Here is a 13,300-nt window from a genome sequence, read left to right as displayed (position 1 = left end):
TGTATTTTTGTGGGCAATGCTAGACCCACAAGTTATGCGGGGAGTGTCGAAGGCCTTAGGGTTTGGCTTGCAAAAAAAAAAATATATATATATATATATATATATAAAATATTACAAGCAGACTTGCAAACATACATGTCTATTCACTAAAGGCCCAAAGGGGCTTGAACTGTAGCTCGGGTCTTGCCATATTACCAATTAATACAATCTATCCTTAGCCATGACATGACATGACCCATGGGCAAGAAGGGCCATATTGAATTTGGCTCGACACAACCCAAGACCCTGTCTACTTTCACCATGGGTTTCATTCTTTTCAAATATGGCAAGCCAAGTTTTGGCTGTCTATATTATAATTACCAAATCGTCTGTCTAGTGAAACTATTCCTATTTGTGTTATATATTTACCGAGAAAATTGTGTGCATATTTATTTATATACAATTTAAATATATAAATGATATATTATCATATTATTAGATAATTTTGAACTAAAAATAAAGTAACACCAATTACTCAATGATATGTCCTCTGTGTATCAAATTATGTATAAATTATATTTTCATGTAACATTGCTTGGATATTTAGTTAGTTACCAAAAGAGCAAAGCCATTGTCATCGATGAATTCTTCTCTTGATGTAGTATGGTTCTTACATTTAACTTTATAATTTCATAAACACAGAGAGAGAAAGTAGCAGAAACGCTTTCCTTCTTGGATTCTTATAATTCATGAGTATAGCGCCAGCTCTTAATTCACTTAACCACAGTAATAAATAGATGATTTGTCGCCACCGATCTACGCTAACAAGGAAGCATGCACAATCGTAAGGTTTAACACTTGTAACCATGCAGTAATGGAAACAGAGACCGCGAAAATTCCAGGAAGCTGCCTAAATATAATAAGACACTATTCTACATGGAACTTTGCATCATGCATGCAACTCTATTACTTATCCTCTATAATCTTCTCTATATAAATTAACCCACCAAGGACGATTCACTTTGTTCATTTTCTCTTGGTATTTCTAGAGAAATAGAAGCCTAGCTGATATTATTATTACAATGGCTGATGATCAGTACTCTCAAGAAGTCTGCAACTTGGAAAATGGCGAGGGGAATAAGGGCTCTGGAAAGGAGATTTGGAATGTAAAGTCACCTCAAACTATGTCATCTTCCATGTTGCGGAAGAAATCCGATCCAATGCTTGTGTCAAATGTTAGGTTCAATTTGCTTAGACAATTTTTGGCCAATTTGCAAGAGGTTTTTCTTGGTACCAAGCTTGCTGTGCTCTTCCCTGCGATTCCTCTTGCTGTAGTTGCAGACTTTTATAAGTTTGGAAGAGTAAGTTTAATGCATGAAATTCATTAATATTGTAAAAAATATTTTTTGTAAATTGTGTTTATTTGTTGCATGCCGTGTAGCCTTGGATATTTGCTTTGAGTTTACTTGGACTCGCCCCTCTTGCAGAGCGTGTCAGCTTCCTCACTGAGTAAGTACACGTAGAATTTTGTATGTATTATAAAACTATATGTGAAAAATTGTCTGACGATTTATTTCCGTTTTCTTTTGCTTCAAATGAAACAGGCAAATTGCATACTTCACAGGTCCAACAGGTATGAGGAAAATGTTAAAAGACTATGTTTGTTTTAAGAAATGAATCTAGCTAATTGATGATTACTTTTCAGTTGGGGGGCTTCTTAATGCAACGTGTGGCAATGCAACAGAGCTGATAATAGCAATGTTTGCTCTTCACCAGAACAAAATAAATGTTGTTAAATATTCCCTCTTGGGTTCCATCCTCTCTAATCTCCTTCTTGTTCTTGGAACCTCTCTTCTCTGTGGAGGCTTGTCTAACCTGAAAAAGGAGCAAAGATATGATCGAGTAAGACGCTTAAACAAGCTATTTTTTCATATTTGTTAAGTGGGTAATTACTGAATCTGTTTGTTGTTTTTGTTTATGGTTTATCAGAAGCAGGCTGATGTGAATTCGCTTCTTCTGTTGCTGGGGTTTCTGTGTCACATGTTGCCATTGATGTTCAGATATTCTGCACCACCAGGCAGTTTCACCGCCAACTCAACCCTTCAGTTATCAAGAGCAAGCAGCATTGTTATGCTTGTGGCCTATGTTTCATATATCGTCTTCCAGCTGAAAACTCATAGGCAGCTCTTCGAATCTCAAGAGGTAAAAAAGGTTCATTTTGTCTTAGAAGAAAAAGAGTCACCAATTTTATAACTGAATCCCACAAGAAACGGAAAGAGAGATAAAGATATTTCCAGTGAAATATGCTCATGCATGTGAGGACAAAAACGTGAAAGGAAGATTCTTGTGGGCCTTTAAAAGTGAAGTGTAATTGAAGTTAACCTAGGGCTAAAACGCTTATTCCCACTCCTGGTTTGCCCATGTGTAAACGCATATTTGTAGAATTTTAAAAACTCAAATAATTATTTTTAGAGATTAAATTTAATTAAAATTATTAGTTATAAGAAATAAAATTATTATTTTTATCATTAAACCCTAAAATCCTTAAAGTTTATATTATTTTTTTCTTTAATTTAGAAAATTAATAATTCCCTTATGAGATTAAGTTTTAAAAAATTTATTTTTCCTCCTATAATTTTTTCTTCTTTCTTTGGCCACCTAAGTCTGTTCCGACCATAGTCGGCCTTCTCACTTCTTTTGTTGTCGGCCTTCCTATCGTAATTGTTTCATCGGACAAAAACAAACCATCTTCCTCTGACAAAGAGACGAAGATAATTTATCTTTATTTGACAACAAATTGACATCAAACAAATCTTCTAATGCTAATTCATTAGTCAGATAAAGACAAATGTTTTTGTCTTTTCATCAAACGAAGATGAAAGGCCAACGATAAGAGAAGAAGATGGTGGAAAGGTTGGCTGATAATAAAAACAGATTCTAGTCGTCAGAGAATGAAGAAAAAAATCTTAGGGGTAAAAGTGAAATTTTCAAACTCTTGAATAGAGAAAAAATTGTTAGTTTTTCAAATCAAATGGGAAACTGATATAAACTTTGAGGGTTTTAAGGTTAAATGATAAAATTATGATTTTAACCCTTATAACTAACCATTTTGGTTAAGTTTAAATGTTTATAGGTAGATATTTAGGTTTTTGAAATTTTACGAGTGTATGTGGGGAATGATGAGCTAAACCTTTGGGGATGGGGGAATCTTTTGCCTTTAACTTTATTTAGTATCATAATCCTGGGAAACATAATGGATTTGCTGAAATGAACAGGAAGAAGAAGAAGAGGAGAAGGCAGTGATTGGACTTTGGAGTGCGTTTATTTGGCTGGTTGCTATGACAGCTATAATTGCTGTGTTATCAGAGTATGTTGTGGGCACAATTGAGGTATAAATTAATATATAAATACCACTATATATTCTTCACATAAAGAAGCCCATCTTTGAACAGCTTGGTTTTGATTCACTATTTTGTAATTTTCAACAAGGCTTCTTCGGAATCTTGGGGCATTTCTGTTAGTTTCATCAGCATAATATTGCTTCCAATTGTGGGCAATGCTGCCGAACATGCAGGATCACTCATATTTGCTTGCAAAAACAAGCTGGTATGCACATAAATCAAAAAGTTTTTAACCCATTTTTGGGTTCATTCTAGTGTGAATCAATTCAATATAACTTCTGGATACAATGCAGGACATCTCTTTGGGTGTTGCTCTAGGATCTGCTTCTCAAATTTCTATGTTTGTGGTAAGTCAAATTTCCTTTTTTTAAAATTTTAAGTTAATCTTTTCCCCCAAAACAACATAATTTGTTTTTTATTTTCAGGTTCCTTTATGTGTCCTCGTTGCTTGGATCATGGGAGTGCACATGGATCTTGATTTCAGTCTCCTTGAAACTGGTTGTCTTGCCTTTGCAATTATAATTACAGCCTTCACTTTACAGGTTTAATCTTATTACATAACTGAGTATATATTTTCATCAAACTTGTTTCCTCATAAAAATTATGTTATTAATTCTCAGGATGGAACTTCTCATTACATGAAAGGAGTGACTCTCTTCCTCTGTTACATTGCCATTGCTGCCTGTTTTTTTGTTCACAAAATTCCGAAAAGTAAGTATGCTCACTTATTATCATATTTGATCGGATCTTGCACAATGGTTTCAGAATCGGATCTTGCTCACAATAGAATTTGTTTTGTTTTAACTAATGTCACGTAACTGTTTGGCAGAAGGTGAAAACTTGGACAACTTGGGAGGTAAACTGTCCGTCGGATTCATCGCAGCATAGGGTTTATGCCCCAAATCGGAAGATAATCCTTTGGTTAATTTATCACGTCATGTCCTCTGGCACATTGACTTGGAGAAGGAGTGGTAAAATGTTTGTGCATAAATCTTTCTCCAATGCCTTGAATTTGTGATAATGTATTTGCTTCTAATTTCGTCAAAGTTTGGCAGAGGGGCGTCCGAATTTTTTGTGTGGGATAGTGTTGTGTTGTGTTGTGCACGTATCTTAGTTCTAGTTGTCATTGCTGTGCTGTTGAGCGGGCCATGTAATGATCACTGAATAAAAAACTCTTGCATTTGGGAGTTTATCCAATCCTGGAATTAAATCCTGAAATTTCGCATTTTTGTGATCAGAAATACCGAGAATTTGGGCCTTTGAATGACACCCAGGGCCGGATAAACCACAAATTAAAGTAGGCTGGGTCAAAATTTTACAAAACTGGAGTCTTTTCTCAGGAAACTCCATCCAAATGTGAACTATGTTGAGCCACGGTTTGACCATAGGTTCAATCTTGGTGCAAAGGCCACTAACTTGCTGTATCACCCTCACTTGCAACACTGACTAACCGTGACTTGATTGGATCTCACTAATTTTATCAAGTAGAGGAATTTCATATCATTGGCAGTGTGAGAATGAAATCGAGGGGAGAAGAAGTTGTTGCCTTTCGGGGTCTTCGCTACACAACGCCACCACCACCTGTGTGAGCTTTATACACAAACAGTCGCCACTCCGACCATCTTACTTCCTTATTCACGAGGCCTTTGACCCACACCCTTAGATCTAAAAGTTACCACTTTTAGATTTGTTAAATCCTCTATGATGAACATCTTGCAATATCTATTTGGATAGAAGACCCTACTTTAATCGTCACTGCACACGTGTAGACCGTCGGAGGCACTAACAAAAATATGGGTCTCAATCTTCTCATTTACTACAATTCCCCCACTTCCCCTTGCAATGGTTGGGACATCCAGCCCCATTCAAACCCCCTTGCTATGGTTGGGAGAAATAAATAACTAATAGAGAGCTAAGCGTTGCTGTCATTCCCCCTTGTTTAGCTATTTTGGTGCCATGTTTGTTCTGCTAAAAGCTCGTTTTCAGCATAATTAGGCCCCGTTGGTAGGGACAAACAGGCCATTTGAGATGCAATTGGGGCTAAATTTTCTCTGAGCCAAACCATTATTTATAATCTCCAACGTGGTTTCATGTCCATAATCCCTCTTTTATTTTCTCAAAGTTGCCTTTCATTCGCCCCAACTTGTGCAAAAGATAACACCGTTTCCATGGTTGCTCATGTTAAAACAGTAGAGTAATTAAATATATAATTAGTACAAGAAACCCATTCTTTAACTTTACTATTCATGTGAGAAACATGGTCAATTTTCTAATGCAAGTTACGAAAAAGAGAAAATGTTGGAGATCAACTGAACAGCAAAGCTAGCTGTATGAATCCAAGAGAGTCATTGACAAACTACATTTGATTGATTAAGGCACTCAGTATTTTAAAACTTTTGTTAAAACGCAATGCCAGCAAATCAAAAATCAAATTTGTTCAACCAAGAATTTCTTGAACTATTTTTTAACATCGAAGGAAACCCTTTTTATATTGCATGTTGCTTACTTTGGTTACAACTAGCGGCTAGCATCAAATTATTCCCTTCATACCTAAGCTTGAATTCTTCCAAGAAACCTCCTCAAAAGAAGGAAACTCACCATTCTTATCAATTGGGTTTTTTATCGGACCATTCTAAAGACCGTTAGATGGTAGCATTAAACAAAAGATACAATTTATTATATAAATAGGTCATCTCTATATGATATTGTTCAAGCTCAGACAGAGCCAAAAACATCCAAGTTTTACATAATGGCAGACAGAGATCCTAATGATGCAGGAAGAGGAGATCTTATTAACAATGTTGCAGTCATCTTTGGAGTTACTGGGCTTGTTGGGAAGGAGTTGGTTAGAAGGCTGATTTCAACATCCAAATGGAAGGTTTATGGTGTGGCTCGAAATCCTGAGATAAAACCAATTCAAAGTTGTAACTATCAATTCATTTCATGCGACCTGTTAGATCCTATAGAGACTCAGAAAAAGCTCAGTCTGTTGAAAGATGTTACACATGTGTTTTGGGTGACATGGGCTAGAGAGTTCATATTTGATGCTCAAGCTTGTTGTGTTCAAAACAAGGGCATGATGTCTAATGCCTTGAATGCGATTCTCCCCAGAGCCAAGGCATTGAAACATGTGTCTCTCCAAACAGGAATGAAGCATTATGTGTCACTTCAAGGCCCTTTTGTCGACAAACAAATTCGGTTTTACAGCGAAGAATGCCCAAGACCGAGTGGAACCCAACATTTTTATTATGATTTAGAGGACTTGCTCAAGGAGAAACTTGCAGGAAAGGTGGCTTGGTCTGTGCACAGGCCCGGCGTGTTGATGGGAAGTTCTTGCAGAACTTTTTATAATTTCATGGGGAGTTTATGCGTCTATGGAGCAATTTGTAAACATTTGAAACTACCCTTCTTGTTTGGAGGGACAAGAGAGTGTTGGGAAGAGCTGTGCATTGATGGCTCGGATGTTCGCCTAGTGGCTGAACAACACATTTGGGCAGCCACAAATGAGGCTGTTTCTTCCACTGATGGCCAAGCTTTTAACGCAATCAATGGTCCGAGATTTACATGGAAGGAGATATGGCCAAGCATTGGCCTCAAGTTTGGTTTACAAGTGCCTCAAAACATGTTCTTGCAGGACTTCACATTTACAAAATCCATGAGTGACAAGCAACAAGTATGGAAGGAAATTGTGGAGAAGAAAGGACTAATTGAAACTGAGATGGACGATTTGGCCAATTGGGTATTCTTGGATATGTTGTTTCGTTGTCCTGTTAAAATGTTGGGTACCAGAGATAAAGCCGATAGATGTGGGTGCAAATTGAAGTACAACACATTGGATTCAATCTTGTATTGGATTGACTTCCTGAGAGATGAAAAACTAATACCTTAGAGAGATGGGTTTGACTACATTTTGGGAAAGAAAGTGGTGCACCACAAAAATTGGCTCCCAGTAGAATCTCTGCATGTGCTGGTTGACTAATATTTATGTTTGATTTTGCTTTGGCATGATGTGCAAGTTTATTAAATAAATGTAAATTGCATTGTTTTCCACAAATATGTCCCTCTTTTACTCGTCTTGAAGGGTTAAGAGTTATGGCTAAAACTAGCCTTTTATTCAAATATCCCAACATTACTCTTTCAAGGGCCCCCTCTGCCTGGCAATTCAATGACAGAAGAGCACTGACAACATTCAATTTACAGGAAAAATTGAGTACCTTGAGCTCATATAACCCACCCTTCACCCAACACGCTATTTAATTTAGTTTAGGGGACTTCAAATTTGATATACATTGTGTAATTTGATCAGGGCCAGGCCATATCATACTTTGAATTTAATCTAGTGAACTAGGAAGCTGTAATGAGACTGAAGAATATAGTCCTCGAGGCATACAAATATGTAAAACAACCATAAAGCTAGTTAAAATCACAGCAAGTTCTTTGGAACAGAGGTCCAGAACCTATATAATTTCAGCTAATTTGCTCTCAAGAAAGAAGAAAGAGCAAAGTCATGGTCACCCATAAAACAACTGAGACTAACATACTTGAGTTGATTAAGCTTAAAGCTTCAAATAGCTTGTTAAAACACTGGTTTTGGTACAAGAAAAGCTGAGAGGAGATTCCATACAGAATTAAGTGCAGAAAGAGAAGACAGCTTCCAAGTTTTGGTAGGGAGTCAGACCAACAGCCAGCATGCCTTAGAATGTATGTAATCAACGGCAGTTTAACAATCAAAATAATCAACAATAAAGAACATCAAAGTGCTATTTTTATCAATGTGCAGTTGAGACATGCAGCAAAAAGTCCTTGTAATCACCCTTTTTCTGAAAAAATTAAAAAAAAAAAAAAAGGGTTTTTCTCCATGTTTTTCATCTAATTTTATGACAAGTAAGTCCCCTTTGTCTTTTCCCACTGGTGTTAAAGTCAACTTTTCTCAATTGTAGCTTGCAAAAAACAAAGATATCAAGAAAGAAATATATGAAACAACACCCTCTAGAGAAGACACCATCAAATTCATAAGAAATAAAAAATAAAGCTCGAACTTGGAATCTTACTCGCCGTCCTTTCAGAATTAATTATAAAAAGATAAACTTAATTAAAAAAACTTAAAAGAAATTTAGAGTAAATAAACATATTGTTAAACTACAAAACAAAAAAAGAAGCTATGTTAAAAATATATAAAAAAAGATCTATATAAAACATAAAATAATTAATTTCTATATAAACAAAAAAGAGCAAACTAGTTTTGTGTAATTAACACTCATTATCAAAATATTGATCAATGTTCAAAGTAACACAACCCGAAATTCTGTTTGAGACAGTTTCATATTCTTTTTCTTTTTTTTCAAATTTTATATATTTAAAATAAAAAATTAAAGAAATAAATGCTGAAAAAATATAATTATACAAAAAGTATAGTCATCTTTATAAGGTGTACATATTTTTTGGGTGCATTTGTTTCTATGCGAATTGCTTGGGTGTTTCAGAATTGCCTCAAACCTTGAGGATGCAATTGTTCTAAACGCTAATGCGTTCTTAAATGGGCAGATTTCCAGAATTAGATGGATTAAAATATCAGTGTCATTCTACGAGATCAACTGCTCACTCCAATCAGCAGCAAAACAAAATTCAGCAGCGTAGAACAATGCAACCTGAAGGCATACTGCAAATTTGTGATTTCATACATTAAGAAGACAGATTCTTCTTTGCAGCAAGCTAAGTAGATAACAAAAAACAAAATGGGGATACATTGAAAGCTCTGGACCGCAACCAGTACTAGGTCATTCAGCCAAAACAAGTTACTACTTTACTAAGGACAACTATAGGTTGTTGACTACAGAATGTTTTCCCACAGAGAGAGGCTCACATTTGTCTATCGTTTAGCATTTGCGCTTCAGATTATTGGGAGTTAACTTAGTCCGAGACTTCTTGGGCTTAATATTCTTGCCTTTCATTTTGAATTTGTCATCATCAGAATCATCACTTTCATCACCAAATTTCCGCTTTTTCTCTGCTGGTCCACAAACAATAATCTTTCTTTCATCCCTCAGATCCCCAACCTCCAACTTCTCTTTTGGCCTCCAAATGATAATAGACCTGAAAAGAATAATAGCTTAATTAGACTAAAACTACCAATGGTACAAAAGTAAAAATAGAAGACACTTTGCTCATGAATAATAAAACTTAGTACATGAATACATTCAGACACATTTTCTCCCTTGTAGACTTTCAACATTTCTTTATGTATATATACAACATAGTAGTTTCTCATCCGTCATAAAAAACAGCTAAATATTGGTTTGATTTCTTGAAAAATAAGCAAATCATAGATATCATCAGTACCAAAGCTAGCCAAGGAACTGTTAGGCCTTGAGTGATTGTCATCCCAGAAAAGACAAATGAGAATATAAATCTATCCCGCAAACTTATTTTGAGATATTTTAATCACCAAAACCTTAAACCGCCATAATGTTTTGCAAACAAATGAAGAAGAAAATATTGCCAAAACATCTGCACAAGGCTTTAGCAAGACAGTTAAATATAATTTGTACAAGAGAAACAGAGTACAACCTTGAACTGCCGGATGCCAAAACATCATCCCGAGGATGTAGCTTGTTCACTGGACTAATGGTTGAAATGTTCCGATCCATTACTTCAGCAACTAATTGTCCTGTGCTGATGTCAATGAAATCAATGGGATGCAGGGCAGTTCCATCATAATTTTCACTTATGTAACGGCCAATAACTGCTAGTGACTCTGATGGATCCTGCACCAGGATAATTTAAGTTTTTGAGGATGCAAGGAAAGAATTTAAGAAATCCCACCGTAACCATTTAAAGCTACATAAAAATCACCTTTGGGTCCCATTCAGCTCGAAAAGGAGTCAGATGACGATTAAAATCATGACTGTGCACAATTTCTCTGCTTGGGGACTCCAAATTGCCAAAGATAGAATCCCATATACGAAGTCGGTTGTCTTGTGATGTTGTAAGAATTTTGCTGCCAGAAAATGGAGAGAAATATGCAGAGTTAACAACGCGTTTGTGAGGAAGGTTGTAAAGGGAAGATCCAGCTTCCAATCGCCGCATATCCCAGATACGAGCCTGAAGTTATATAATGATTCATAACTTCAGCATTACAATTTTTAAAGATGGAAAATAAAATTATCAGATAACAGTAAAAGAGAAAAACCCATGTGCACCTGGGATCAACAGAAACCCAAAATCATTAAAAAGAAATACAAATAATAATAGCTTGAAGAAGTGATGAAATCAGCGGACTTACAAAGTGATCATTTCCACAACTTAAAAGAAGCTCAGGTTGAATAGGATTACAGTGTAGTCCAACCACTTTGCTACCTTTCTTGTGGATTAGAATTGCCTCCCCACTTCTGCTATTGCTGCGCACATCCACTCTATAATAAGATATGAAACAATTTTTTAATGATTTGATGTTTCAAAGATTATCCAATATGTTGAACATATAATAAGGACTCCAATTTTCGCATTTCCTTACCACACAAAACTCATGACTTCATTCATGACATGTGCATTTCTAGTTCTAAACTTCCCCCAAGTGCTTGTTATTCTATTGAATTGCTTAATCTTTAACAATAAAATTATGAGAGCAAACATAGCATAAATATGGAAGTTCAGCAAGTTTTAACTGAGCACTGTATCCAGTATTTTTTGTAGAGTCCAAATGAATATGGCAATTTGCTGCAGAGGACTGAAGAACAAAATCTGATCCTTCCCACAACTTTCACAAGAAAAGTCAATCTTGAATGATGCATGCACAAGCAGCAGGAAAATATAAGTTATTGAACTAAGAACGACCTCTAAAAATTAATAGTTTAATAACTGGTAAGCTTTCTTGATCCACTGGCTACCTTCTCTATTATCTTTCCATGCTAATTGTACATCACTAACCATAGAAAGAAAATTACTTACAAGTAGAGAAAACCAAAATTGTCAGCAACAAGTACAACATTTTTCTCTGGGTTAATATCCATGCCATAAAGCATCCTCCACTTGCTTGGACCCTACAAGCAAATTAAAAACTAGTCACACCTCTGAACTAAGATTTAAATAATATGAGAAGATAATGCATGATTCACATAATTCAAGCTGAGATGTATAATTTCTCACAAAGGAGGTAAAAAGCCTGAATTTTGTTTAAAATTTGAAACAAAGAGGTTAAAAAACTTACCTGCCACCCATCAGGGTTTAGGTTCATCAAAGATAATGCAATTCCAGTCTCTAAGTCAGTGCAACTAATGGTTCCATCTGAGGATGCAGCATACACTGCACCATCATTTGTAGGGTTAAATCTGCGAAAGAGTAATGTTGGTTGGAATTCAAAACTTTCAAAGACAAAATAGACATGAATTAAGCTTAAGGCTTCACAAAAAGGATAGCTCACCTCATGTTATTGACTATACAGGTATGTATGTTCCCATAAACCATCTTTTCAGATACTTTATAAAAATCCCAGACTCCAACTTGTCCTTTCTTTTACAATGAACAAGAAAAATAAGGAACATGTGTCAATAGTAATGAAAGGCATAACAAGCAACAACATATTATACATGTGCGAATAACCTTATCTCCAGATAACAGGATATTATTTTTGGTTGGATGGAACTCAAGGCATGTCACACGTCTACTATGGTATCTGATAACTGCACAGTTCACTTCATCTGGGATCAGATATGGTGGCTTTATCTATTACACAGAGAAGAAACAAATGCAACAAATTCATTAGAAGAGGAACACCAGAAGATCAGAAGATCACAACACATCAGCACCGCTTGAAGCAAATGGAGAATCAATAATGCATAAATTGTTTACCACATTGTCTTTTGACATAATTCAATGCATAAAATGCATTTGCATAAATAAGCATCATTCAACAGATATGCAAATGTATTCAACAAAAACAATTCAGCTAAAGACAAAAGGACGTACAAGAGGCATCCTTGGTCTGAGCTCGCGTTCAAAAACATATTCCAATGTATTGTGGGTATTTCTATGGGGTGCTGGTGTGACCCCATGCTCAATAGCAACTCTATGCGGACAAGTCATCGTAGTATGACCTTCAAATTTGAAAACAATGGCAAAGCAAATCATCATAACAACATCATTTTTGTGGAGAAATCATCTCTATGCGATATCAAAACTTACATATTATAAGGATCACCATAACAAAATTTAAGAACAAAACTTAAGTTACATTACAAAGTCAAATATTCTTTTACTAAGCAACCATTTACCTGGCATTTTGCAAAGAAAGCAAGGTTTCATTGGACAGTCAACGTACGTTGCCCCTTTAAACCCTGCTTCATGACCTGCCCTCTTGCAAACCTAAAGCACCAACCAGGTACATAGCTGAAAACCATTAAGCAAAAAATTAAAATTTTTTTTTTAACAAAGAAAAGGAAAAACGCTTACTTTGCAAACTTTCTTGAGGCTAATAGTGATGGTTGCTTTCCCCTTTTTCTTTTCATCACACTTTTCTTTACTCTTCTCTTCAACTAAATTTTCTTTTACATCTTCTTCTTCTGATTCAGATTCTGATAGTGGGCCCTCCTCTTCTTCTGCTTGTCCTTCGTCATCTGATGAACTCTGCTCAGTATCCGAGTCTCTCTCAATCACCACTTTCGGAAACGCCATTCTTCTAGTTTGCGAGGCCATTGCTGTACATTCACGTACAAACAAAAGAGAACAAACACGACTAAGATCAGACCAGACAACTGTAAAAACTCAAAGAAGAGATTGAAATTGACTATTGAAACCCATTAGGCCTTATAATCGCCAATCTCTAATAGACTGACCCATTCGCTTGACACTTCAAATTACCGAAAACCCTGCAAAAACTACCTACATTCGCCCAAGTTGCACTGGTCATTTTCGGAATATCAATT

At 35.8% G+C, this 13,300-nt stretch overlaps 3 protein-coding genes across 5 annotated transcripts; 2 read left to right on the top strand and 1 right to left on the bottom strand.

Annotated features, from left to right (window-relative positions):
• Positions 1–1,007: 1,007 nt before the first annotated feature.
• On the top strand, positions 1,008–4,577 carry LOC123205639 (vacuolar cation/proton exchanger 3-like). Its single transcript, XM_044622659.1, has 11 exons — positions 1,008–1,340; positions 1,421–1,488; positions 1,584–1,612; positions 1,685–1,881; positions 1,969–2,181; positions 3,255–3,368; positions 3,469–3,585; positions 3,674–3,727; positions 3,806–3,922; positions 4,001–4,091; positions 4,210–4,577. The coding sequence occupies exons 1-11, from the start codon at positions 1,062–1,064 to the stop codon at positions 4,266–4,268; spliced, it is 1,338 nt and encodes a 445-aa protein (XP_044478594.1). The 5' UTR covers positions 1,008–1,061; the 3' UTR covers positions 4,269–4,577.
• A 1,552-nt stretch (positions 4,578–6,129) lies between these two features.
• Positions 6,130–7,320, top strand: LOC123208622 ((S)-8-oxocitronellyl enol synthase CYC2). Its single transcript, XM_044626152.1, has one exon. It carries the CDS (start codon positions 6,130–6,132, stop codon positions 7,267–7,269), a length of 1,140 nt encoding a protein of 379 aa, XP_044482087.1. The 3' UTR covers positions 7,270–7,320.
• A 1,717-nt stretch (positions 7,321–9,037) lies between these two features.
• LOC123209820 (protein DAMAGED DNA-BINDING 2) lies at positions 9,038–13,185 on the bottom strand. 3 transcript variants are annotated; one of them, XM_044627976.1, is made up of 11 exons: positions 12,828–13,185; positions 12,650–12,740; positions 12,345–12,472; positions 11,979–12,101; positions 11,800–11,888; positions 11,587–11,707; positions 11,328–11,419; positions 10,663–10,777; positions 10,233–10,481; positions 9,948–10,144; positions 9,038–9,473 (listed from the first exon to the last, which is right to left on the bottom strand). In XM_044627976.1, the coding sequence occupies exons 1-11, from the start codon at positions 13,068–13,070 to the stop codon at positions 9,257–9,259; spliced, it is 1,665 nt and encodes a 554-aa protein (XP_044483911.1). In that variant the 5' UTR covers positions 13,071–13,185; the 3' UTR covers positions 9,038–9,256. The 3 variants fall into 3 exon arrangements, with proteins under 3 accessions (XP_044483911.1, XP_044483910.1, XP_044483912.1); XM_044627975.1 differs by having other exon boundaries at positions 10,663–10,792; positions 12,828–13,183; XM_044627977.1 differs by having other exon boundaries at positions 10,663–10,792; positions 12,650–12,764; positions 12,828–13,136.
• Positions 13,186–13,300: the final 115 nt, after the last annotated feature.

Source organism: Mangifera indica, chromosome 2 (genome assembly GCF_011075055.1).
Source record: "Mangifera indica cultivar Alphonso chromosome 2, CATAS_Mindica_2.1, whole genome shotgun sequence".
NCBI lineage: Eukaryota > Viridiplantae > Streptophyta > Magnoliopsida > Sapindales > Anacardiaceae > Mangifera > Mangifera indica.
Note: the sequence above shows the minus strand (reverse complement) of the source record. Positions and strands in the feature narration are given on the sequence as shown.